Below are 24,424 nucleotides of genomic sequence, written 5' to 3' on the forward strand. Positions count from 1 at the left end.
TTACCCAAATGAAGCATTTCTTCTAGTATTGGTTAGCTGCAATTGCCAATTTTTGCTTCACAAAGCACTAGTCCTAGATAGATTACCCTAAAACATTGGGCTTAAAATCCAGCTGCATAAATGAGAAAGAATTTATTTAATAGGTTGCATATTAGAAAGAGAATGTAAATTACAGCTGCTCATACTATCAAGAGCCTTTGTGACAGAGCATGAGAATTTCAGCTTTGCTTCTGGGTAACTAAGTTAGCAGAGTGCCTGGCTGCCTGAAAATGTCCTCTTTATGAGCAAAAGCAGAGCATGGAGTTGTAATGCATTGACTGCCAGAGCTCTGTTTTTTGAGTTCTGCTCAAAGTAAAATTGCAAATATTAATCTCTCAGGTTTTCAAAATGATACATAGCAGAAACATGTTGGCACCAATACCAGATGAATTTATGTCGCTCTGAACTCTGGTGACTTGCAAACAACTGTCTGCTAATTGTATAGTTGTTAGATGCAAAATGCATTCAGATGTATTTAAATTTAATTAAAATGCTTGCTCTGATTAGTTATTGCTAGAAAAACACTTGGCCTGTATGGTATGAGTCAGGTCTATGAAGCAAACTCATTTTTAAAGTAATAAAATAATTATGAGTATACTTTTTTAAAAAATTGAGTAAATATTATTCTTAAAACATAAGGCCAGATGCCTGTGATTGAAAGAAGATGCAAAGGGCAGCATCCACTGGGATAAGGCAGAAATTCAGTCTGGGCAATGAGATGTTCTGCTTATTAATTTTGGGGCTTCATTGCTAAAACTTCTCAAATGCAGGGGACTCGCTTTGACAGAATGGGTATGGGTGATAAAACCCAAAACTTCACAGCCACTGTCCTTAACAGAGGCTGCTGAAGTGCCAAGGGTTGTTGATAGCTCTGCCCAGGAGACTAAGTAGGGATAATGGCAGCATTGTGAAAGACTTTCCCATATGAATATTGCAAAACTGAATGGTGAAAGCTTGAGTTCTCTTGAAATTGAAGGTAATTATCCCAGTCTTGCTGAATGGCTATAACCCTTTTTTATTTTAACTTCTCCAAAATACAGTTTTATTGGAAGAGAGAGAAAATCCAAATTAAATATGTGTTTTCAAGTTTTCTTTCTTTTTTTTGTAGCAAGTGTAATTTTAAGTTACTCTTCAGTACCTCAGTTCAATTAAGAAAGCATTTTTAAAGATGATGCATAGACTCTTTTAAAAGCTGCATGAAGAAGCTGTGTAAACTCATGTGGTTTGGTTACTTAGGAGCTTTTTTACTTTAGTAAGTATAAACTGGTGCTATCACTCATCACCATGGAGGAGAAGTGCCTTTGGGCCTTAACCTGCAAAGACTTAATGCTTCTGTCTAACCATCCACAGGACCCCCTTGCAGAAACTGAGATGATGATATTTAATTGGAAGACAGGGGAAAAAATAGAAGAGGTAATTTTGAAAAATGTCTGTTCCCAAGTTTAGTAGGTTTATTTCAACAGAGATGTTAAGGAGAGGTGTCAAACTTGACAGTCAATAGAGCTCAAAGCCTAATCACAAATTTCAGATATAACAAACACAATGGCATTCACAGAAGAGAAAACAGATTTGCAATTAGGTTGTTCAACCGTATCATATGAATTTTATTGTCTGCTGAATTTTCATGACTATAAAACATCTTCAGAAGAATGCAGTGCAAAAGCCAGAATAATTCCTCTTCAGGAAGAGACATTTTCAAGAAGCTTCATGAATTCTTCATGTCAGAATTTTTGTGACGTATCAAAATGCCATTTCACACCTGAATCCTACACACAAAACCAATTTTCCCTGTTTTAAAATATCTCTTTTTCTGAATAGGCCTTTTTAGATCTCCATGGGTATGTTTCACCAGTCCATCTTCTGATAGGTATGATAAGCTGGCTAAGAATAGCAAGTGGAAGAAATCTTTGTAGAAAACCTTGTGTGAGTTTATAAGGAGCATATTGAAAGCTCAATGACTTCAACCTTACTTTAAAAAAAAAATCAGCAACACATTTTTAAATTTCATTCAACCTTGATCTGGATATGACTTACGTTCAGAAGTTTTCCTGGAATGTTTCCATGTTTCTATTGTGTTTGTAAAATTATTTTTCAAATTTTCATTTGCCTAAAATTGTGTTTGTGCTTTTTACACAAATTCATTTTCATTTAATTCTTTTTGAATTGATTTAAAATGTCTGACTGCATTTGACTGCTTTATTTCAGGAAAAACTGTGGGAATTCCCTGCTACAAAAAGTAACACTGCTTGTGCAGTTGAGATACACATTGCTGTTTATTTTCCCAAATGATCATTCATGTAGATAGAATATACATGACGTAAAAATCCTAATATTTCAATATACTTTGTGATCCTCATCTTAATTGGATGTCTGAAATTTAGTGCACATTTTCAGTGTAAAAGAACAGAACTGTGGCAGTGATCCATTTGTTTGATAATTCTTATCCAAATGCTAGGTTCACCCAGCATTTTGTTTTAGGGTTTTTGTTGGAAATACAAAGTTAATATGGCCAGTGCCTTCTTGCTCTCATTGTTCTTCTTTGATTTCTGAAGGATTACATAGAATGTTATCTAACCTGAATGATCAAATTCTCCTTTCTCTGACTCTTCATTGCTGTTAATATAGTGATCTACTCTATAAGATCATCTTATTTCTTGCAGATGAATGATGCAATGGGATTTGAATTGCCATGGGTGTATTTTGTCAGTCTCGTCATCTTTGGGTCATTTTTCGTACTAAATCTTGTTCTTGGTGTATTGAGCGGGTAAGCATACACCTTTTTCATCATGAAGGCAGAGTCCTGAATTCAGTTGCCATGAACACACAGGTTATCTCATACAGGTGAGACTTCAGTTGGGATGACATCTTTTAATAAGCCTGTATTGCTTCCTCCTTTAATTAGATAACAAAAAGTTTTCTTGTAGCTCTCATATAAACAACATACAAACACCAAAATCAGAGTTTAGACCTATCAGTACATACTTTTCATGTCCTTTCGGCAAAGTTATAAAATAACAATTCTCATGCACTCATTTATATGTTATTTCAATTAATTGTCTAAAGCCTCACATCTACAACAAAATTTTGGTAAGTCAATTTAAAGAATTGTTCATTCACTTTTTAAAGGTCTGGGTAAGCCATAAACTTTGAACCTATGTGATCTGGCAGCTGCAAAAAGGGCTCTGCTGTTTAATGAATGACTGAATCATAATCTATTTCCTTGCGTTTTACAGGTAAATGATGCAATAGGATGTGAGTGGCCATGGATCTATTTTGTTAGTCTTATCATCCTTGGCTCATTTTTCGTACTTAACCTGGTTCTTGGTGTACTTAGTGGGTAAGCCCTTGAGTTAACATTGTGTATGCTACTGCTACTTGTAAGATGGCCTCTGCATTTACTCCAGCTGCTCAGCAATGGCTTTTTTTGCATGCACTTGAGATTCTTATGTCATCCTACCAGTGTTTGCTCTTTGGACTGAACTGTGTGATTCGAGTGCCTGTATCTGTCTTGACATCACGTTCACCATGCTTGCAAAAATATTCATCCAATGAGGCACTAATCTCCTTATTCTAAAATATTCCTGCAGGGAAAAAGATTTTGTGCACAGAGATGGGTGGTGCACCTGTATGAATATTCTCCCCTGTTGCTATACATGAGTGTCTTTTTCTGAAAGACCAACTTTTGCTTTTCTTCAAATAGTCATAGTACAATTGGAGTGTTGTTTATGTTTACCAGTCACAAATTTTGCTCAAAATATGGCAAAATATTTTTAATAAGTGCTTCAAGACCTGTCTTACAGAGAAGTTGGCTGTACTACCCTGACACAGTGTTCAGTGGTTCCTGGGTTGTAGAGGTGTGAAATGCTGTGACAACCTGCACCAGGAATTGATAAATTTATCAATAATAAAATATCAATTTAATGTACCTGTCTGTGGGAGGTTGTCACAGCTTTTTGTTGGTTTGCGCCCTCCAAGCTCCAGTCAAGAACTAAAGCTGTGTCAGTTCTAGCTGCATAATGTGCTTTAAAACTGTAGTTTATGGCAAGAGTTTGCCAGTTTTTCTTTTTACAAAGTCCCCTTTCATGAAGTTACAACCCTATTTCCTTTGCCATTTCCTGATTTCTAACACACTTGAGCTCGGGAAACTCCAGTTTATGGTAGAGATATTTTTTGATAAATATATAAAAGATCCAGCTACTAGCTGAATGCTGAAAGGAAAATTATTATTGTTGTATGCATTAGGTTTTAGTTATGCAGCAAACAATATTGTTCTGGCAATCTCAGGAGAGTTGTGCCGTCCTTGTTAGCCAACAGGAGAAATTCCCTTGTGTGGAAAGTAGCCTGGCAGTGCAGTTGATGGTGTCATCAGGATTCTGATAGTGTGGGGAACCCTATTCATGGTTCTGCCACATTTATCCATTGTATCTGAAAGAAATGATAAGGCATTATTATATTCCTGGAAATCAGATAAGCAAACAAGATTTCCAGGTGTTGATGTAACTTCGTTACAAGAGCATTTTTATCTGATGAGTGGTTTTACAATGTGCTTTTTAAAATATTTAGTCATTTACTTTGATAGATTACTGTTGCACACAGGAAACCAGGGAAAGCATAGTTTTACCTTACTGTCAGCCTTGCTTTATAAAGCAGATGTTTAAAAGAAAAATGGTAGTGCTAAAACAACACTGCTGGTTTTCAGATTTAATCTCATCCTTCCAAGATTTATACAGTCATATCAGCTTTGTTTAATCCAAGGGCAAATGTGTAAATTGTTGCAAAACTAAGGGCCTGGCTTTCAGCCACGCTGGAAGATGAAACAAGAAGAGGGGCAGCTAAATGAGGGTAGTTGATGCTGTTACCTAACGTTGCTGTGTGACTGGCCTTTCCACCAAAGTCCTTACAGGATTAGGCTCTCACAGTTCCTTCTCTGGCCCTTAAGAACATCACAAGCACCAATTAGTTTTCTTCCTGTCCTGTGAAGGTGTCTGGTAACAGATAATGAATATTCCTGTTTTTCCTTCCATGACTCAAATTGTTCCTGGTTTCAGATTTTTCTGCCTTTTTTTTTTTTTTTTTTTTTTTTAATGCTTTAAAAAAATATGGGAAAGGGACACCAAATTTGGTGTTTTGTTGCACATGTTAATTTCTTTTCCTGAAGTCATGCTCTCATGCTCTCATGAATCACCTTAACATTTGATTTAATCTAAAATACTGTGGGAAGTTTTCAACATTATGATACATATATTTTTTGGAATATGGAGTAGTTTTTTAGCTGCCATTCCAATACAGGGAAGAGGTGTCCCATTGTCCTTGAGTTCATTTCTGCACACAAGATATCACCAGTGATTTCTAGGTTTTGTTGATCCATAGAGCTCTAATGCTCCTCACAACCCTTGCCAGCTTGCTTTGGATTTTTAGTGCTCAGAAATTGCAGTGAAAAATGGGATGTGAACTCTCCTTATGTTCATTAAGCCATTAATTGCTAAATTTATTTTTCTGCCATACTGTCAGCCAGGGTCAATTGGATGCTCAGGGTGCTTGAATTGTCTGAATCCATGTTTGCCCTAAATACATGAAAGAGCCTTCCTAAAACTCCCATTTTTTATTTTCTTTCTGAAGACAATGATACTGGAGAGCTGAGACATGTGATGTATAAATATCACCAAGGACTGACACTGAAAGTGCAAGGAGAAAGTCAAACGAGATACTCCTAAAAGAGACCTATCATAGCAAACTGATGTTTGGTACAGAAGTGAAGAGAATGTCCTGGCATACTTGTTTGAAAGTGACAAACAAGGACCAGTGTGGAATACTGTTACTCTGATTTATTTTGATCAGTATATGACAGTTGTATATAAATAATTTTCCCCATACTTTCTGTTTAGAGCTACTAGTCTAGTCTAAATTTTATGGATAAATGTGACGTACTAGTAAAATCCAATGGATGTTTTTCTGTTTCTTAGTAGAAAGATAGTTTTGATTCTGAGCCAAGCACTGAATATATAACAGATATATTTCTTTTGGTTTTATTTAAAAGTTATGAACTTTTATGTTTTATACTCTTCAAACCATAACACGAAAACTTGGTTTGTGATAAATCTACAGATAAAGTTAAATTTTACTAAACCGGTCAAATATCAAGAATGCTAAAACTAATCCAACTTACTTGAAAAGCATGGCTTTGCATACAGATTTTGAAAGTAGAATCTGAATGCCTAGTACCTTTTCTGTATGGAAGTGTTGCTTCCTTTATATCAGGTTATGCCATGCACATTTAAATGTTTGCTGGTTTTGATCTGTTTGTTGTTTTAAAATACTCAGTTATTCTCTTTGCACTCCTTTGTTGTTCTGTGACCATCTGCCCCTTTGTATTTCTGTAATGTCTTTTGTGCACTGCATGTTTGATGTATTTAGATACTGTAAAATGGATGAGAATGATGATTTGGCAGATCTTTTGTTTTACATCTAGCTCTTTCTGAAGGTGAGTATTTCCTGGTGATCCATTTCAGTCTTGCCTGCAGAAGGTGACATTCTTAAAAATACAGTTCATATTTTTGATATCAGTAGTGTAAATGAATAGAAACGATGTGTGTTTGGAATCTGCATGTGGTAAATATTGTAATTTCTGCATGGAAGCTGACTGTGGAGATTATTTCCTAAGTAATTCCCTTGAATAACAAGGATGGAGAGAATTCATAGGCTTGAGTTAATTCGGCTTTTTCAAAAAACTAAAAAAAACTCTAAAAAACTCATTTTACTCTGTATTAGACACTAGAAGCATTCACATTACTCTAAAAGTGAATTTTATGAAGGCATGAAATTCTAGGTGCAGAAACTGAGAGCTCAGGACGGACCTCCTCCAGATATTCCAGTGTAAAAGACCAGAGCATATCATGGCCATTGGTGCAAAAGAGTGAGCTGAAATTGAAAGGTCAAAATTATAAGGTTAAGGTTATTAGAAAGTTAACAAATAAAGATCAGAATGGAGATACTCCATCAACCTGAAAGTGTAAAAAGTTTTTTTAAAAAAAGTTTAAATAGGTATGTCATTAATTCAGCCTGTATTAAACTAGTTTGCTATGAACAGAGGAAATAAATTATAAAACTTCAAAACTTATTTATCAAGAGGCATGGCTTTTAATGATACATGATAATCTATTCATGAGGATAGTCCTTACCATTAGGAGTTGGGTTCTGCTGATGGCATTTTCTGCTCAAGGCAGAAGTATTTCTTTAGGTAGCCATGGGAACAAATAAAACCTTTCAAACACACATTAATAAATCTATAAGTTGAATTTATTGCCTTCCAAAAGGACACCAAAACATAAGCTTTGACATGCCCTTATGTCCTACTACATGTGATGTTGCAGGTTACTAAGTGAATGTTAATTTTTTCATTTTTTTCCCCGGTAATATTTGCAATGTATGTACATAGTGATTCTAAAAGCTAAGGATGTGCACTCATCCATCCCAATCTCCCAGCAATATCTGCCAATTAATGTCATGTAAAATATGTTGGTGCAGATAAGCTTATACACCTAAGAACTGTTGTCTACAGTATATATGGAAAAAATCATAGGAAAAGACATTTGAATAATGATGCCCCAAATAGAAAACGGCAGTGAACTGTCATCCATAGCCTTTCAGCAAAAGGAAAATGAATGGGTTTTGACAGTGTTCCTTTTCACAGCAGCAGGGAGGCCTAGTGAAAAATATAAAAGAAAAATTATTGCTGAAAAATCTTACTCCTTCCCGTAGATAAACTGAATATACATTGAAAACAAGGAGAGGTGCTCCAGCTGTAGGTCTCAGGAAGTTATAAGCTGGAGCAGGGTCATTTAATTTCTGTGTCCTGGTGAAAGTAAAACTCGCATAAATAAAAAACAAGGAAATGTTACATTTGATCAATCAATTGAATATACTAGCAACAATAATTGACCAGCAAATACTTTTGGCTGTGTACAGCAGTAAATAACTGATTTAGACAGAAACCACTAAAATCAGCCTGGACAGTTCTGTACTCTTGAATAAGAACGTGGAGGGAACTGATTTTATTTCAGTCCTGTTTGAACCCACCACACCAAGATCTTTTTAGGGATTAGTCCTGTGGGGTGCTTGCTGGTGAGCCCCTGACAGGGAACAAACCAGGGCAGTTTCAGACACCCACTGAGAGAGCACGTCCCGATGTCAGGGGATGCCAGTGGTTGGTCCTGTGCTCAAACTGCCCCTTCCTCTCCAGAAAATCCAGAGTGTTCTCAGCCAAATGGGTCTGGACCCAGGAGAGAAGGGGCACATCTTAATAGGCAGATCTAATTAACAGTGGTCTGAAACATCAGATCTCAGTTTTGTTGCTCTATCAAACAGTTCCCTGCCTGTCTGTTCCCACCAATGACCCCACAGTACTCATGGGCACTCTGACACAGAAAGGCTGAACATGCCCTTGCTCCACAGAACTGCTGCTGGAGCTGTTGAATGCACATTTTGTTAATTGCTAACAAACTCCACAGAGATAGCCATGGGTAGGCAGTGCCAGTTTGTGTTTCCCCATCAAGAGCCCAATGTTCCTTGCTCAAGGAAAATTCCTGCTAGGATTTTTTGGTTTTGTCCTACAGTAATAATTCTAGTGTTCAGCCTGTGAATATTTTTCCTCTAAAAGAAGGGGTGACAATGATGTATACAAATCTCCTGTAATTAAAGATGTGATGTTACTTAACTTTTTCATGCTTCTCCACATCTGCTGCACTTTACACCCTGCTGTGAGCTGCTGTCTGTGCTTAGCTGTACACTTGCAGTAGTTTGAGTTGTCTGACTTGATTCTGCTAATTTGTTGGTTGGTATGGTTACCATGAGTGAAACCTCTGCTGCAAGTCTGGTGGCCAACACTGTACTCCTGTGAGTACATTTTTGTTGTTATGTGACTGTTCTTTGTGCATAAATGAGTCTGGGATGTCTGGGTGGTAGTTCTACATATGGAATTAGCTTAACACTTTCCACATACCAGACCCTGTGTGCAGTGAGCTCTGTATTGCAGGAGATTCACTCTCCCTCCCACTGCGTTTGCAGTGACACAAAAGGACAGGAAACCAGCTAATGATGGATTTGTGTCCTGGTTTATGCTTAGATATCAAAAGCACCATTTTGTTTCATATCATCCATGCCTAGAGATGCACAGGAGTTTCAGAACACTCATGGTGCTGCACAGACCCCCTGAGGAAATGTCCCTGGCCTTTAGCATGGGAAAGGTTTCAGCTGGTGGGAGGCTGGTGTAGGTGTCTCTAGTTATTATATCTGTGCATATACAGAGAGATGGGTGAGTATACCAAAAGCATTTCAACAAATTGCCTCAGGACTTTTGGTTAATATGACCCTGCCTGTAATTTACGGTGTGAGAACCAGGGAGATGTAATTGAGTCCCAGCAGGCATTCCTTGCTGCCACTTCCACCTTGTTGCATCAAGCCATTCCCAACTGATGCATACCAGCAGGGGTTATTTCACTCTGCTCAAGAAAGAAAAATCTGGCATGATTACCCCAGACTGCTGAAGCGTGAAGCTTCAAGCCCTGCATTTTGTATGCTTCTGCCTCAACAGCCATTGATGATGATGGTGTTGTGCTTGAACAGAGAAATGAGATCATCTTTCTGCTAGGAGACAAGGAGTTTTTGGGCAACAGAAGTAAACCCTGAATTTTATATAGTAGGTTAGTTATCACTAAAAGTAAATGCGATTATGTAAATTAGTCTCCATCAAATGCTTTATTTTGCAAATGATGTCTCTATTGTGCTGCAGATGCAGCACCCCTTGCCCAGAATATTTTCAAATATCGGATCCAGGTCGTTTTATCAAACCAGAATGAAATAAGTGTTTAAAAGTTAGGTCTTAGCACAGGCATTTGTGAAACCAAATATTTACAGAGCTGAAGTCCACTTACTGCAATTAATGTGCAGTTTCTTGAGCCTGTCAGCTTCAGAGGCTGCTGGCCTGAGTGTTGGATTGATGACAGGGAGGCCAGTTCAGGCCACCAGTCTGACCTCCTCAGTCCCTGTGTTGCCTGCAGAGCCCAAAGCTTTTCTTTTCTGCCCTGGACCCACCCTTCCCACTCCACAGCCATGAAATGTTGCACAAGCAGCTGTCTTAGTCCTCCTTCCAGGAGATCAGCTAATGTCTATGTATCTTTATTTAAATACTCAAGTATCTTTTTGTCCAGGTGTCTTTGTCAGAAGTTTTAAAGAGCCAACACCTCTCCCTCTTCTCATCCCCATCATCTTTTTCAAATTACTTATTTCTTGGCCAAAAAAAGAGATGCTTTTGTTTTGCCTACAGGAAACTTGTTACTTTACAATTCTATTAAATTCTCCCTTCTTATTCATGGCATTGCACTAAAAGGTGTATGTACATATGTGTCTTAGGGATGTCCCTTCACTGTGGAAGTGATAGAAAAAAATACCATAGAGCCAGATTCTTCCCTCCACTGAAGAAAATTGTCTTCTCGTGTTTTATAGTTCCTTATAAACAGTCAAGTTTTAAAAATAAAGTTAATTATTTTAAATATTGTGGAAATAAGCACCCCTGCATTTCTCCCTACTGATAAATTGCAGCAGCCTGTAGCAAGGCAGCATCTGATTTGTGTGCAGGATTAGAGGGAAAGGTCAGAATCAGCTGTGTATATAAAAAACTAGGTTTAATTCTCTGCATGCACCTGTTTTAATGTGAAGTTAAAGAGTGGTTCAGCCATGGGTGAAATGCTGTTCAAAGTATCAGCCTTGCCAGCTAATTAATTAACAATTATTTTGTTCACTTCACTCTATACATTAACAGCAACTTTTATTTTACTTCACCCTCATGCATCACATCTCCTTTGAATTAATGAGAAATACCTGAAGGACTTATAATGAGAAAGACATGAATACTTAGTAAAAGGCAGCAAGGCTTGTTACTTCTCATTTCCTGCTCTGCCATGATAGCTCTTTCTCCAAAGATGCTGCCAGTGGGAAGTGAGTCACGAGTGCGTTGCCTCAGTCAGGTGTAAAGGACAGTCTCTAATCCTCTGAGAGAAGCTTAAATCCAGCATTCCTTAACCCAAACAGTTTCTTATTGACTTGTGAAATTACTCTGGTTTTTTTCAGAGTGATTATCTTTCAGAGAGATCTTTAGAGCTCTCTCTTTCGCTGGCATTTTTGTGAGGAGATGGCCTCTTGCAGACTCTCGTCCTTGGATGGGAGGTGAAGGATAGCAAATGCAAAGCAAGCACTGTCATTCTTCAGCTTCATTACAGTGCCATCAGATGGAACAGGATGATCCCCATGTGCCAAGCTGAAATGCTGTCGAATTAAGTCCTCAAATGCAAAAGATGTAGTGCCTGCCTCTTAGTATTTGCAGCAGAAAGCTGTGTAATTTCTGCAACATCACATTAAAAAAACCTCCAGCATCTCTGTAGTTGTATGTAAACAGCTTAACACTTAAATTTACTGATGTCCTCTCAACACTAAATTTTTGCTCTGACATATTTAAAGATTAAAAAAGCTAATGAAAATAAATAAGAAACCTCTTGGAGAGATTATGCCTTTGCAATTCTCAATAAATAGTGTATATTACCAAACTGAAATAATATATTGAAAAACGGAGACTTTCTGTTATTTTGTTCTGTTTTCTTAGGGCAACATTTTTATTGCTAATTGTTTCACCTTCTTACAACATTATTCTGTCTTATGTTAATTTTATATTTTCCACTTGAAAAAATATATTGCTGAGTGGTTCAATAAATTTCCCCTTAAGAATGTATTAATTAGGGAATATTTTCAAATGTTATTTTTCAATATATAAAGGAGTTGCAAATTAATAGTAAATGAAATTGCTCTAGCCTTTTTTAAGTTTAACTTAAGCCCTATTGTAAGATTAATGTGAGTAGCAATAGGATAAAGGGGTAAACACCCTAAAAATGAATGAAGGAAGTTTAGATCAATATTAGGAAGAAATTCTTCCCTGTGAGGGTGGTGGGGCCCTGGCACAGGTTGCCCAGAGCAGCTGTGGCTGCCCCATCCCTGGAAGTGTCCAAGGCCAGGTTGGATGGGGCTTGGAGCAACCTGGGACAGTGGAAGGTGCCCCATCCCACAGCAGGAACATGGGATGGGATGAGCTTTGAGGTCCCTCCCAGCCCAAACCCTTCAATGATTAACATGTTAGTCAGAACAAGCTTAACTTTAAACACTGAGTTGTATGTACTTAGAATACAGTCCAAAAGAGCCTTGCCTCCACCTAACAGTACACACTGATACTCAGATAAACTGGAATGTGATGATGCTTGGAGCAAAGGATGTTACTCATTTGGGAGCACATTGAAAGTTGTAATAATGCTGGCATGTGAGATGTTGTTAATTCTCTTGAGTCATATGTCATTCAGGGAATCTTAGATTTATGGGGTAATTCAGGTCAAAAAAGGTCTTAGGAGGCCATTTTATCTAATCTCCTCATCAAAGAGCATGCTTTCATTGTTTTTATTATCATTCCATGATAATTCAGGAATTGATTCTAATCTGGATAGACGGTCCAATATATTGGCTTGAGACTGGGGCAATGAGATAGAGGATGAAGTTTCTGTTTCTGATCTGTGAGAACAGGACTTCTGGGTTTGTTGCAGGGAGCAAATTTCCAGCAGCACAGGAGTCTGTGTGTGATATTGTTAAGGGAGACTCCAAATAGTGAAGTTCTGGAATACTGTATATTTGGACATGGCCAGTGAACTGTGCCTGGGAGAGGAAGGATTTTAGAACTGGCTACCAGAATTTCCTTTTCACTTAAATAGAATACTTAAATGTGAAATTGCTTCATTATTGCAAGTTAGTTTCCATTTGTAGATAAAAGCAATTTTAAAATCTGTATAGAGGAGCAGTAATTAGAGAACTGACTGTTCCCTTATGAGAAGCGTCAAAAATACTGCTTAATTTTTGATTAAATCACAAAAGCTCTGAAAGCTGAGATGTAACATGGTAGGGATTTGCCATGACTTCTTTGCACCTCTACCTTGTTTTCAAAGCAGTGCTCAAGTCTTTGGTGTGTTTTCTATGTCACTGTGTTAATTTGCACTGTCAAAGCTTTGATCAAAATGCTGGCAAGTTTGTCAATCAGTGGTTTTTTTCTGCTTTATCTGCATTTGATAGAGAATTTTCCAAAGAAAGAGAAAAAGCCAAGGCCCGAGGGGACTTTCAGAAGCTGCGTGAAAAACAACAGCTTGAGGAAGACCTGAAGGGATATTTAGACTGGATTACCCAGGCAGAAGACATTGACCCCGAGAATGATGAAGAGGCTGATGAAGAAGGCAAGAGGAACAGTATGTATTCTTTCCTTTCTACTTCTGTGGGAACAGTTTGACTCCTCCTGGGGGTGTAACTCTGCAGGGAGCACAGCCTGTCCAGTGCTTTCCCTTTCCCAGTTTGCAGAAGTGTTGGTTAGCAGAGCAATCGTTGGTTAATATGGAGATGCTGAGTCACGGAAGATAATTTGGAATCTTACAACAAAATTCTGCTTGGGGTGTCCGTGTATAAATCACTGTCTGCATTCAGTCACTACTGAGACTTATAATTTTTGCTTTATTTGTGTTCTGGAAAGAGTTAGTTCAGAGGAGCCATGTGCCACTAAGTGTCATTGTAAATCTTTAGATGTGTTTTCCTATGGGTGCATGCAAGGGAAATAATAATGACATAAAGAGCTTTAAAATATGGCCAAAGCTACAGTCAAGAAATAACCTTGTGCTAATACTGAGGATTTTTTGCTGTTGTTGAAGTAGCAAATGACATTCTGGATCTTTCTTTTTGCTATTCAGAATACAATATAAAATATTTTTTACTGCTTGTCTTAACTGGGTGTGCAATAAATGAAAACTTGTAGGATTTTCACTTGACACTAAGAAATGCAATTTATGATGTATATATTTGACAGTGGGCTATTATAAACAGGTAATTTATCCTGTAGTGATCCTCTTGTGCTTCTAATCTGAGTTCTAAGGTATCAGAGCAAGTTAACTTCATGATACTATAAAAACTGTTAAAGTTATAATTGATTTCTATATATCTGAAAATTCTAGCAACAGCAGTATTTTAATATCATAATTTAGCAGAAGTTATTTTACCCTCTTTGTCATGTTTGCAGAGTAGTAGTTACAATTTTCATGAGAAGTTTTAGAGCAGTACATAAATGAGAACACAGATTCAGGATGTGGTTGCTGATTTAACACTAAGTCTAAACTGAAGTCCAAATTTCAGTATATATTCTAATGCTACACAGCACCATGTTATTAATGTTATACTCTGGAAAGTCATGGTATGTGGTCATTTAGATACCATAGAGTATTTATTTATAAGGGTAAATGGTTTGCCAAAGACAACCCAGAATAGTATTTTCTGTGTTGAAATGATACATTATTACCATTGCTTTTCTTCTAGTGGTGCTAATTTATTGTGTTCTTTTAAGTTACAGTACTGTTCAGGTGCAGTAAATGATAAAAATTACATGGTTTGATATTGAAGTATCTGTTTTTAAACTTATCTCTATATTGCAGAGATAGTGTTAGTTTTTCAAATTCTTTGAGTTTCAGAATATTATTAGTCCTTTAGTTCACAATAAAAGCAGAGTATGGGAGTATGGAACTGGCTGGAAGGACACTGATTTTATGAGAGGCTGGAAGGCAGCCTGTGGGTTGGTGTTGATTCCAGCATCACTGGAAAAGAATAATTTATGTCTATGGGAAAATATGTTTGACAAATAGAAATTTTTATCTAGAACAGAGAAAAAAAAAAAAAAAAAGAAGCCAGAATTCACTACACTCACTACACTTAGTTACTGCTACTAATGTGTGGAAGGACTACATGACCTGTGAGTTTGAGTACCAGTATAAAATCTTGAGGCTGAGATGTAAAAGATGGCACATTTTATGGAGTAAATACATTTTGTACAAGGCTACTGTGTAGAGTTGTAGGTGATGCTGAGTTTGCATAGAGTGTTGGATGACTGAGTTGTCAGCTGGACTGGGTTTGCAGGTGAAATTCTGGGGACCATTTCTTGTCCTGTTCAAATTGGATGTTTGTTAATAGGCTGCAAAAAACCCCATTTACTCTGGCATTCCTTAAACAGCTTTGAAGTCATACAGAAAAAAAATACTTTGCATAGCTACTGAATTTGAAAGAACTTTTAAGTCTAAACTGTTAACTTAGGCATAATTTTAGGCTAAGTTAAAGGTTGTAGAAGACTTGCAGAATGAAAATAGAAGGAAAGTAATTAAAAAAGCTGTAAGAGAAATGCCAAGAATTTTACTTCAGGCAGACATATATGCTTTTGTGTGGAAATTTCCAGTGAACAGGCAATCTCCTAGCACTCCTGGATTTATGCACGTCTTTAAATATGTGGCTTGGTATTTCATTTTTAATATCAATTGAAACAGCCTCTAAAGGGGGAAGGGTTGTCAAGTTGCTCTACCCCCTTGTATTTCAGATATCATTAGGAAATAAATTTAGTTGAAATATATTGATGATAATTTTTCTTGAGCCGTCTTGGAAGCATGAAGTAGAGTTGAGTCCCAAGATAGTCAGAATAATGATTTTCAGGCTCCTAGACAGCTATGTCCCTGTGTTGAATATCTATACCTCTGGGTGATCCAGATTACTGCTGGTTTATGGTGGTGGAAGATCATCATGGTGCTCTTCAATGATGTAGAAGAGCTCTGGGTTTAAAATACAGAAGATCTCTATGGCAGGCAAAGGTAGAGATTTCAAAAATGGTTAAGTCAGTGATTAATAATTTCTCACATAATCGTTTAAAATTGTAGTTGAGGTTCCTGCAATGCCCCCCAGGGTTTGAAAATTTCTAATCAGAGAAGACATTAAGTCATTTATTTATGAATTCCGTGCATTTGTACATCCCTGTTGCTGATAATGGGCAGGTATTCAGTGCTGCTGAATAACAGAATACCTTTTAATTACTAGAATTGTAAACATGCCTTTAGTGAATGTTGGAAGTCTTTACTAGGAACCAATAGCTGATTATCCTGAAAATGAAAAAACTTCCATTGCCTTCAAAGCACTGCGAATTTAGCTCAAAATGCAAGGATCCGTGAGAGGTGAGGGGTTTAGCTGTGACCAGTTGTGCTGCTGGTGATCTCAGTTTGTTTTGCCTAACCTTGCCTGTGTTGTGTGTACGGACACGTTTTTGTTTTTTGCGTTGTGACTGCTGCCACCTCCCGCGTCACTGCTGGGATTACATGTGCTTCCCCAGGGCTTACACTGGCTGACTTAATGGAAGACAAGAAGAAAAGCAGACTTAGCTGCTTTGGCCGTTCTTCCAATAAACATGGTAAAACGTGTTCAGATTTGCAGTTGAACTTTTCTTTTGTGCCAATACTGCATTGGATGTGGGAGCTTTCGGGAGCACAGATCGTTTGCATTTCTGTAACCAAGGCACAACCCTCTGTGCATGGAACCCCTCGTGCATGCAGACCCTCCTGCTGGTTGAAGTGCATGTTTGAAATAGAGGTGCTACTCTACCTCCCTGAAGTAGTGTGTTTAATCCATTCAGATTTCCACTGAAGTGTCTTTGTCTGTGGCTGTTCTTGAAAAACAGGTTTTCTTTTTTAGAAGTCAGGTAAATCAGATCAAAAATGTATTTTAAATGTAGGTGTGAGGAAAGTAATAAAAGTATTTTACAAGTTTCATAATGCATCATAGTGTAAGCTTAGAACAGCATCATGATAATATTTACTATTTACTTTTGATACTTACGATGTAGCATCTAACAAAAAACAAGCTTTTACTGTATCTCCTTTTGTGGTTGATGGGTTTGTCTCTGTAATTTGTTTTATTCACTTTTCCCCACCCACACTGGAGTGGACAGGAGGTTTATTCACTTTTCCCCACCCACACTGGAGTGGACAGGAGGTTTAGAGTATGACAGTTATTTTCAAATCTGCCTGTTTTAATACTGCCAAATGTCGTGTTTTGACATGAGCACAATTGCAGTAGTTAGGAGATCTAGTTTTAATCCTATCTGCAGCTAAGTTATTTGACCAACTGGCTTTCTTGCTGTCCTAATAATCACTACTGTGGCCCAGAGTGAGGCTGAAAACTCGCATCCAGTTACTTTAGAGAATGCAAAATTCTAAGTCAGAAATTGCTGCAACCCAATTGGCTCATTTTGGACAAACACTGAGTGCTTGAAATTGTTTGTGCATCTGTTACATATATTGCCTGATAGCTCACACAGCTCTATGTGCTGAAATTGTTTCTCTATAAAAATTGTGAGAAGAGAGTTGCAGTTTTACTTTGAACCATGTATTTCAACACAGCCCATAAACGAGCAGGTTCAGGTTCTGATGTTTGTCAGGAAGCATCCTGGCACTGGCTGACAATGTCACTGTCACCTGCTGGCAGTGGCTGCTGTGCCACCACTGGTGCCTGACCTTGCAGGTCAAGGGCATCCCAAACTCATGGGCACTGACTTGGATTCTTCTGCTCTGCAGAGCAGGTGCACCTTTTGTTAATAGGGTTTTTCCAAAGTGCAAATTAATGGCCTAAGTTTATTTCTTCCTGAGTTCATGAGATGATTATGCTGATCTGAGCAGTTGAAGTTTAGACTGTCTCTGGATTAGAAACACCACACTAAATATTCTTCTACCTGTGTTTCCATTAAAAACAATGTGTGTAGAATATGCAACATTCCCAAGGTTCACAGTGTCATCCTTCAGGCTAGAAGTGGTTGGTTCAGTGATGCTACTGTAGCAAAATCCATTTAATTTGCTCTCCTTCCATTGCTAAGCAGCCAACCTTATACTGCTTTTCCATGGGCTGCCTGTAAAAGGACAGATCTTGTAAGAATGGTCTACAACAATGTTAAATCTGCACTGTGAAAAAAGATATCTTGCTACACTGTCATGGAGAAATCTTCCAAGCAGACTCTCCTTGAACTGAAGTTACCCTGAGAAGCTTCACAGTCAGAAGAGATAGTGCCACTTCTTTCTGAAGTGTTTTCTCGGCATACAGCAGACTTAGGAAAATTTGAGATGAATTTGCAATGATAATGTTGCCACTTTGGGGATTTTTTTTTTTTCACTCTGTTTTCCTGTTTGACTACCTCAAAGATTTGGTAAAAAGGATTCATAAAATTCATGCACTAATTTGAGAAAGAATTAAGAAAATTTTGCAGTTCAAGGAATTGGTTGGCTGTGCAGAAGATGACATTTTTTGTAAGACTGATTTAAAATTTTGCTAATTTAAAATAATGCCAAGATTCTCTGCAGTAGCCAATACTGATGAGCTATGCAGATCACTCCACTTCTGCAGCACATTTCCTTCAGCACATGTAACCACAAAGCTGCCCAGCATGCACCAGTGTGAAAAAGACATCAGCCTATGGATTGAAAATGCACAGTTGAAGTTGAAACAGGTTAAAATTTTAATCATTTACATTAGAGAGGAGAACACTTCTAACAATAATACTTGACACCACAATTCAGTAATTCAGGTTGTAATTTAGCCTGCTTCTGGTTTCTACAGTGGCACTGAATTGTTGTATTTCAGGATTATGGCATTTATTTCTTCTAACTCTACCTGGCAAGGGCACATCACTGCTGATAGACAGTGGCTTGCTCTTCGCTGTGCATTAGTTATGTTACATCCTGGAGTGGAGTTTAGAATCCCTGCTCCAAAGTCTGAAAACTCCAGTAGAGTACCTCGTGAATACAATGGATTGTTCTTCTCATGTTATATTCTTACCCACAGAAGCAAAAATGTAGTAGTTGATGTATTTGACCTGTTTTCTATCCACTCAGGAAAGTATTAAGCTGCATGCTGTGTGCGTTGCTTTTATTATCTAATGCAAGCATTCTTTTGCTTGAAACCAGTTCGCTTAATTGAAGAGATTATTAGATCTAGAAATCTAGATAAACTTTCCAGAAGAATGCAAATAAAATAAGGGCAAAAGGTGAATAAAGAAAAGAGAAAATTTGGCATCTTCCTTTCCATAGTGGGGTGCCAGTTTACAGATCTCAGAGCTGACTCTGCTGAGATCAGTCTCTAGAAGTCTCTCAAAATTGTGTGCTGTGTTTGCCTCATGGACATCACCTGCTCTTACAGAGCTGTGACCATGGAATTGAGTTGTTTTGAGACCTGGCAGGTTGCTTGCATTAGCAGAGTGGATGTGGACATGCAGTGCTGCTCTTTTCTTCTGGCTAAAGACCTGATGACTTGCTGGCATTGCTGGAGCTGGACTTCCACACGGTGCCTTTCTCAGTACTTCTGTCAAGTTTCAATTTTGACATATAAATTACAGTATAATGACAGTTTCTAATGTGAATTGGTTCTTTTTCTTCCCTCTTCTGTTTGTAATACAGCACCTGCAAGTCACTGATAGAGTAGGAGCTATAGCCCTGTGGTGTCTGAAACACAGTAACATTCTGATGTATTTAATATTTAGCAGAACTGACATTGACTTCAGTAGGGACAAAGATATTTTTACTTTGTTTTTCTTCACATAATCCTGCTCAAACGGGGCTGATATTTCTCCCTGTGGGCTAACACACAAAGTCAGGGTAGACTTGAGTTAAAATTACATGTAAAAGTACTTCACTTCTACATGCATTTGCATTACTTACATTAAATGTAGTTTTTTTGTCGCTCAGTAGGGTGACGCTTAATGAAGAACTGGATTTTTTCAGGGGATGGAAGGGTTGATAAATTTGAAATACAAGTGTGGGAGACATTGTACATATGCAATAATCATAGAAGTAGGCCTAGCTGTGTTTTCCTGGCAGCTCTTAATAGTATGTGAAACAAGACTTCTGCACTCTTACTTTGCAGTTGCCCATCACAAGTGCTGAAATGTTCATCATTACGTGACTATAATGTGGTATTTTCTAACAACAGTCAAGTCACCTGGCACAAGGCAACCAGTTCAGTTCTTTACCAGACAGGGAAACCCCTTAAACTTATTTCAAAAGACACTGTCATGTTGGAAAAAAAAAATCTTAGTTCTGAAGCCCTGAGACTATGTTTGGAATTATTTTGTGATTTTTTTTTTCTTTAACCCTTTCAAATTTTAGTAGTTGAATTTGAACGTCAAAGATTTTTTCCTTTACTTTTGAGTGAAATTCCTTTTGAACTCTGACTGTTCAGAACTCAAAAGCTGTGAAGTTCTTACAGAATTGAAAAGCTGTGAATTACTTACAGGACTAGCAAAAATTCATTATTTTAAAACTGATTTATAAAGGGAAGCATGATATTAGAATTGAGACACTTGCAGGTGCTAACCAGAGACTTTTCATATATAAAGTCATCCTAGTAATATTTTAACGGAATCATCAGAACAGAAGAACCTTGTGAAAGAAGGTTTTGCTGTGCTTACTGCCTGAAATGCTTTGTTTATTCAAACACCTGCATGGACATTTTGTTATGCCACTCTGTTTAACATTTCATATAACAGTGATTTGCTCATGAGGACAGATTCTCAGCTGTTGCCAAGAGTAGCTGAGCACCTGGCCTGCACAGACCTGTCAGTCTCCAGCTTGGATGGGACTGATGGGCACAGAAACCAAACCAGCACTTCCCACTCCCCTCTATCTTCACGTCGGTGTTGAGGCAATAGAGAGACTGTTTCTAACACTTTTCACTTGGTACCTGATTTGTACACAAGTCAGAAAATTCAGGGTATGATTCTTAAATCCCATATCATCCTTTAGGCTAGCGAAATAGAGAGATTTCTCCCTCAGAAGTTGGTAGTGTGGCTGTTCTGCCCTCAGTACTCTCAGTTGACATACATTGGCTTAAACCCTTCCCAACAAACGAAACCAAAATAAACCAAACCAGCAAACCATCAAACCAGTGGAAGGTACACACCAGGATATCTTTAGAACGCTCTGTTTTACTTTTGTTCTTGCTATTTTACAGTAATTTCAGTGTATCTTGCACTTCTCTTCTGTTTCCTACTTTAAATGGTATTTCTACTTTATAGACCAGCAACATTAATTTACACTTTTCTTGTTCCTGAGGTTTTCCTTTCATGTTTGCTTTGCAGACATGGAAGCACTGCTCCCCCCTAGGAAATACTGAGAACTTTGGCTGTTCATAATTTCCTAACACTTTTTGACATGGGGTGTCCTCCCTTTGTATTTCAGTTGGTTTGAAGACATATGGTGATGACCTAGCTGAAAATGAGTTTTGTCTAAAAGACTGTCAGCTACAATTGCTAACCACTCAGTAATGATCTGTGTAATAATTCACTCTGTGGCAAATGTAATTGTCCCGTTTTTATTGGTGGTAATTCTCATCATGCTTTGAAGGACCATTCTCCCATTCCCCATGCTTTTGCCTGCTGCTCACGCAGTATTTTGCAAGCACATTTACTTTCTGGCATCTTGCCTCAATAATTCATAGTGTCAGTAAAAGCAAAGAGTGGTCAGCATGACCACGGTGTGATTGTTCCTACTTTCAGAAGTTTGATGGTATTTCTTGGAATCAGCGAGCTTGTTAACAGCACTTCAATTGAAAAGCACTTCCAAAGTGTTAACAGAACACTTCTCAAAGTGAAGTTACAGAATCTAGCTCAGGTTAATTTCTCCGCTGAGGTAGCATGCTCTGTACAAACCTCCTCTAACTTTATATTCTGCAGTAAATTGTAAGCAATTACTTTGAATCACTAAAAAGAAGGAAAGAAAGAAACAAAGTGCCACAATTCACTTTGGAATTCTGTGTGCTTCCTTTTGGTGGGAGAGGAGGACTGATGAGGTATCTGACTTCATCCACCACTCCTCAGATCTTCCAAGCTCTCAGCAGAGCTGGAATTCTTGCTACAGGCCAGGAGGTCCCAGCTGTGCAGTGCCTTGCTTGTGCTGGGTCTGAGGCAGTTTTGTGTCCCCACAGCGAGCATGCCCACCAGCGAGACCGAGTCCGTGAACACGGAGAACGTCAGCGGGGAGGGGGAGAGCCCGGCGTGCTGCGGGAGCTTGTGGTGAGTTGTCTTGGTTTGGAAAGATAGATATTTGTCAGGGAAAACCGGAGTTTCCCTTGGAATGGAGAATGTAAAACCCCCTCCCTCCAAAATATTACAGTTTTGCAATTAGGAAAACTTTCAGGCAAAAATATGGGAATAGGAGTAACAGTTCTTTACTACGAATATTAAAAAATACAAATGCAGTAATACAAAAAACAAGCAAGCAAACAAAAAGTCCTAGAAAACCCTGATGGTGTAAGGAATACAACCTGACACTCTGTTGGCCAGGGTGTTGGAAGCAGTCCAAAATAAATCCTCCTGGAGTGACAGATGTGGTTCTGCTGGAGTAGAGATGATCCTGTAAAGAGGTTCAGTGGCACTGAGATGAGTCCAGTCTTCCTCTGGTAATCCTGTGGAAAAGAGGATATCTGGGGTCCTTGTGTCCCCATTTTTTGTCTTGGTAGGAATGGTTGGCTCCTCCCCACTGTGTAGTGCATCTCCCAGTGGGATGGTGTAATGTGTGATGTCACTGGTGAGCCTTAATGGCCCATTAACAGAAGATATCAACGGAGGGTGGATGAGGTTGATGAAAGAGATAAGAAACACTGCCCCACCTGTTTTTAACAGATGGTCTATTATCAGAAAGCATCCACCCTCCTCCCCCCTGGAGTTACAAGAGATAAAGAAAAAAGAAACCATCTCCCAGCTGCTTTCTACAGATGAAATAGAATACAGTTCTTTTTCATTACATAACCCAAGACAGGAGTGCATGGATGGGTGCCAAGGGTTCCGCATCATCTCAGCATTGCAAAGGATCCTCCTTTTCCCACTGTTTATTTAGCCAAAGGTGCCTTGAAATAGCCAGGCTTTGTATGGCACTTACAGGAGTTTGGTATTAGACCAATTATTAGAGTATTAAAGTGTTCCTAAAATTCTGAGGTTAAGAAGATATAAAACAATTTGACTCAACTTCCAGTGGGATCGTGATTTCCTGAAAGCTTTTATAAAATACGATTTTTGTCCAAACTTATACGAAAAGAATGGAAGTTCCTAATGACAAGTAAAACTAAATATTTTCTGTTAAATTGTGCATGACCTGGATAACATGTATTTTTTAGACAGTAACTGAATGTATAGAAGTATTTCTGTAACCCATGGTGTTCAGTATTTATTTGCTGAGATTTTCTGACTTCCAGATAGCTTCTACATGTTCATTTAAGGTTTATTTACTGAGTTTTAAAGGAGATTTCCTTTCTTTCTTTAGAAAATGTGTAAGGCTTTAGAAATCATATTTCAGAAAACAAATAACAGAAAAAAGAATTTCAGCAGACATGATGCATTTTGTTAGAAGTTTGTTTTATGTATATGTAATGCCAATGCAAAATTCAAAAGAGAATGAATTTGTTAATTGCTTTTCCCCCATTCTTAAAAACGTGTTTTCGTTTTCTTCTAGTCAAACCATCTCAAAATCCAAGTTCAGGTCAGTATTTTCCTCTTACAATCACTTTCTAAGGTAAATGCAAAGTTTTGGTCCAATTCTCGCTCTTCTGATCAAATTCTGATCTTCTGATCAGCTGGGCTGATCCTCACTCCAGCTTCTGGAATGTTACTCTGCAGTGTCAGTACATTGTGTTTGAGCACAAAGTAAGTCAGGCTATAACTTATCAAGGATATTGTTTTGACTATAATGTCAAAATGCCTTTGGATCAAAATAGAAAATGCTTTTCCCTGCAAGCTCGCCTACCTGCTGCGCTACAAGTCAAAATAGAAATTAATCTTTCTACATGCCTTTACTTGTATCAGTTTAATGGAGAAATTTACTGCTATTCTCCTTTTTGAATTTTTGGGTTTTTTTCTGTAGTCTGTTTATGTATGCCTGTGTTATTCATATACATTCATATATGTACCAGTTAGCTATTCTTTATTGTCACTTGTTCCACACATCTTTTTGGGGAAAACAAAATAATAGCCCCAATGACTTCAGAAAGCTTGGAGTTATAGATTTTGAGCCTGCTTGTGAGTCTTATAAGTAGAATACCCAACCATTATTATTCTTGTTTCATGGACTTCAATGATAAGATGTTCTGTAAGTGCAAAAAAAGTCAGTTTAACCTACCCAGGGAGTGAGGCATCCTGCTGATGGCCATGGAGCCCTTACAGCAAGGGATTGGCAAGATAAGAATGTTCTTGAATACCATGTTGATTTAGGTCAGGACAGGATATTTTTCCTTTATATGGTTAGAATACTACCAAGGCTTGAAGCCCCTTTGTGCTGATATCTGAAACCAGTATTAATTTCCATTACTACATGTACCAATTTAAGGTACATAAAGAAAACCTAGTTAGTGCTTGAATAGAGTTCCCAGAAGTGAAGCAGAGAAATCTAGTTTTATGAGTCCAAAGGAGAATCCAACTTGTGAA

The 24,424-nt window shown here is 38.0% G+C and overlaps 1 protein-coding gene across 5 annotated transcripts in view; it reads left to right on the plus strand.

Moving 5' to 3' along the window:
• CACNA1D (calcium voltage-gated channel subunit alpha1 D) overlaps positions 1–24,424 on the plus strand; it is a 175,625-nt gene that overhangs the window by 77,884 nt on the left and 73,317 nt on the right. For all 5 annotated transcript variants that reach the window (XM_063412060.1, XM_063412063.1, XM_063412064.1 and 2 more), the window contains 4 exons: positions 3,273–3,376; positions 13,195–13,364; positions 21,934–22,021; positions 23,457–23,483. In XM_063412060.1, the coding sequence (XP_063268130.1) occupies positions 3,273–3,376; positions 13,195–13,364; positions 21,934–22,021; positions 23,457–23,483 (389 nt within the window). The remainder of the gene's footprint in view (positions 1–3,272; positions 3,377–13,194; positions 13,365–21,933; positions 22,022–23,456; positions 23,484–24,424) is intronic.

This window comes from Prinia subflava, chromosome 14 (genome assembly GCF_021018805.1).
Source record: "Prinia subflava isolate CZ2003 ecotype Zambia chromosome 14, Cam_Psub_1.2, whole genome shotgun sequence".
Classification (NCBI taxonomy): Eukaryota; Metazoa; Chordata; class Aves; order Passeriformes; family Cisticolidae; genus Prinia; species Prinia subflava.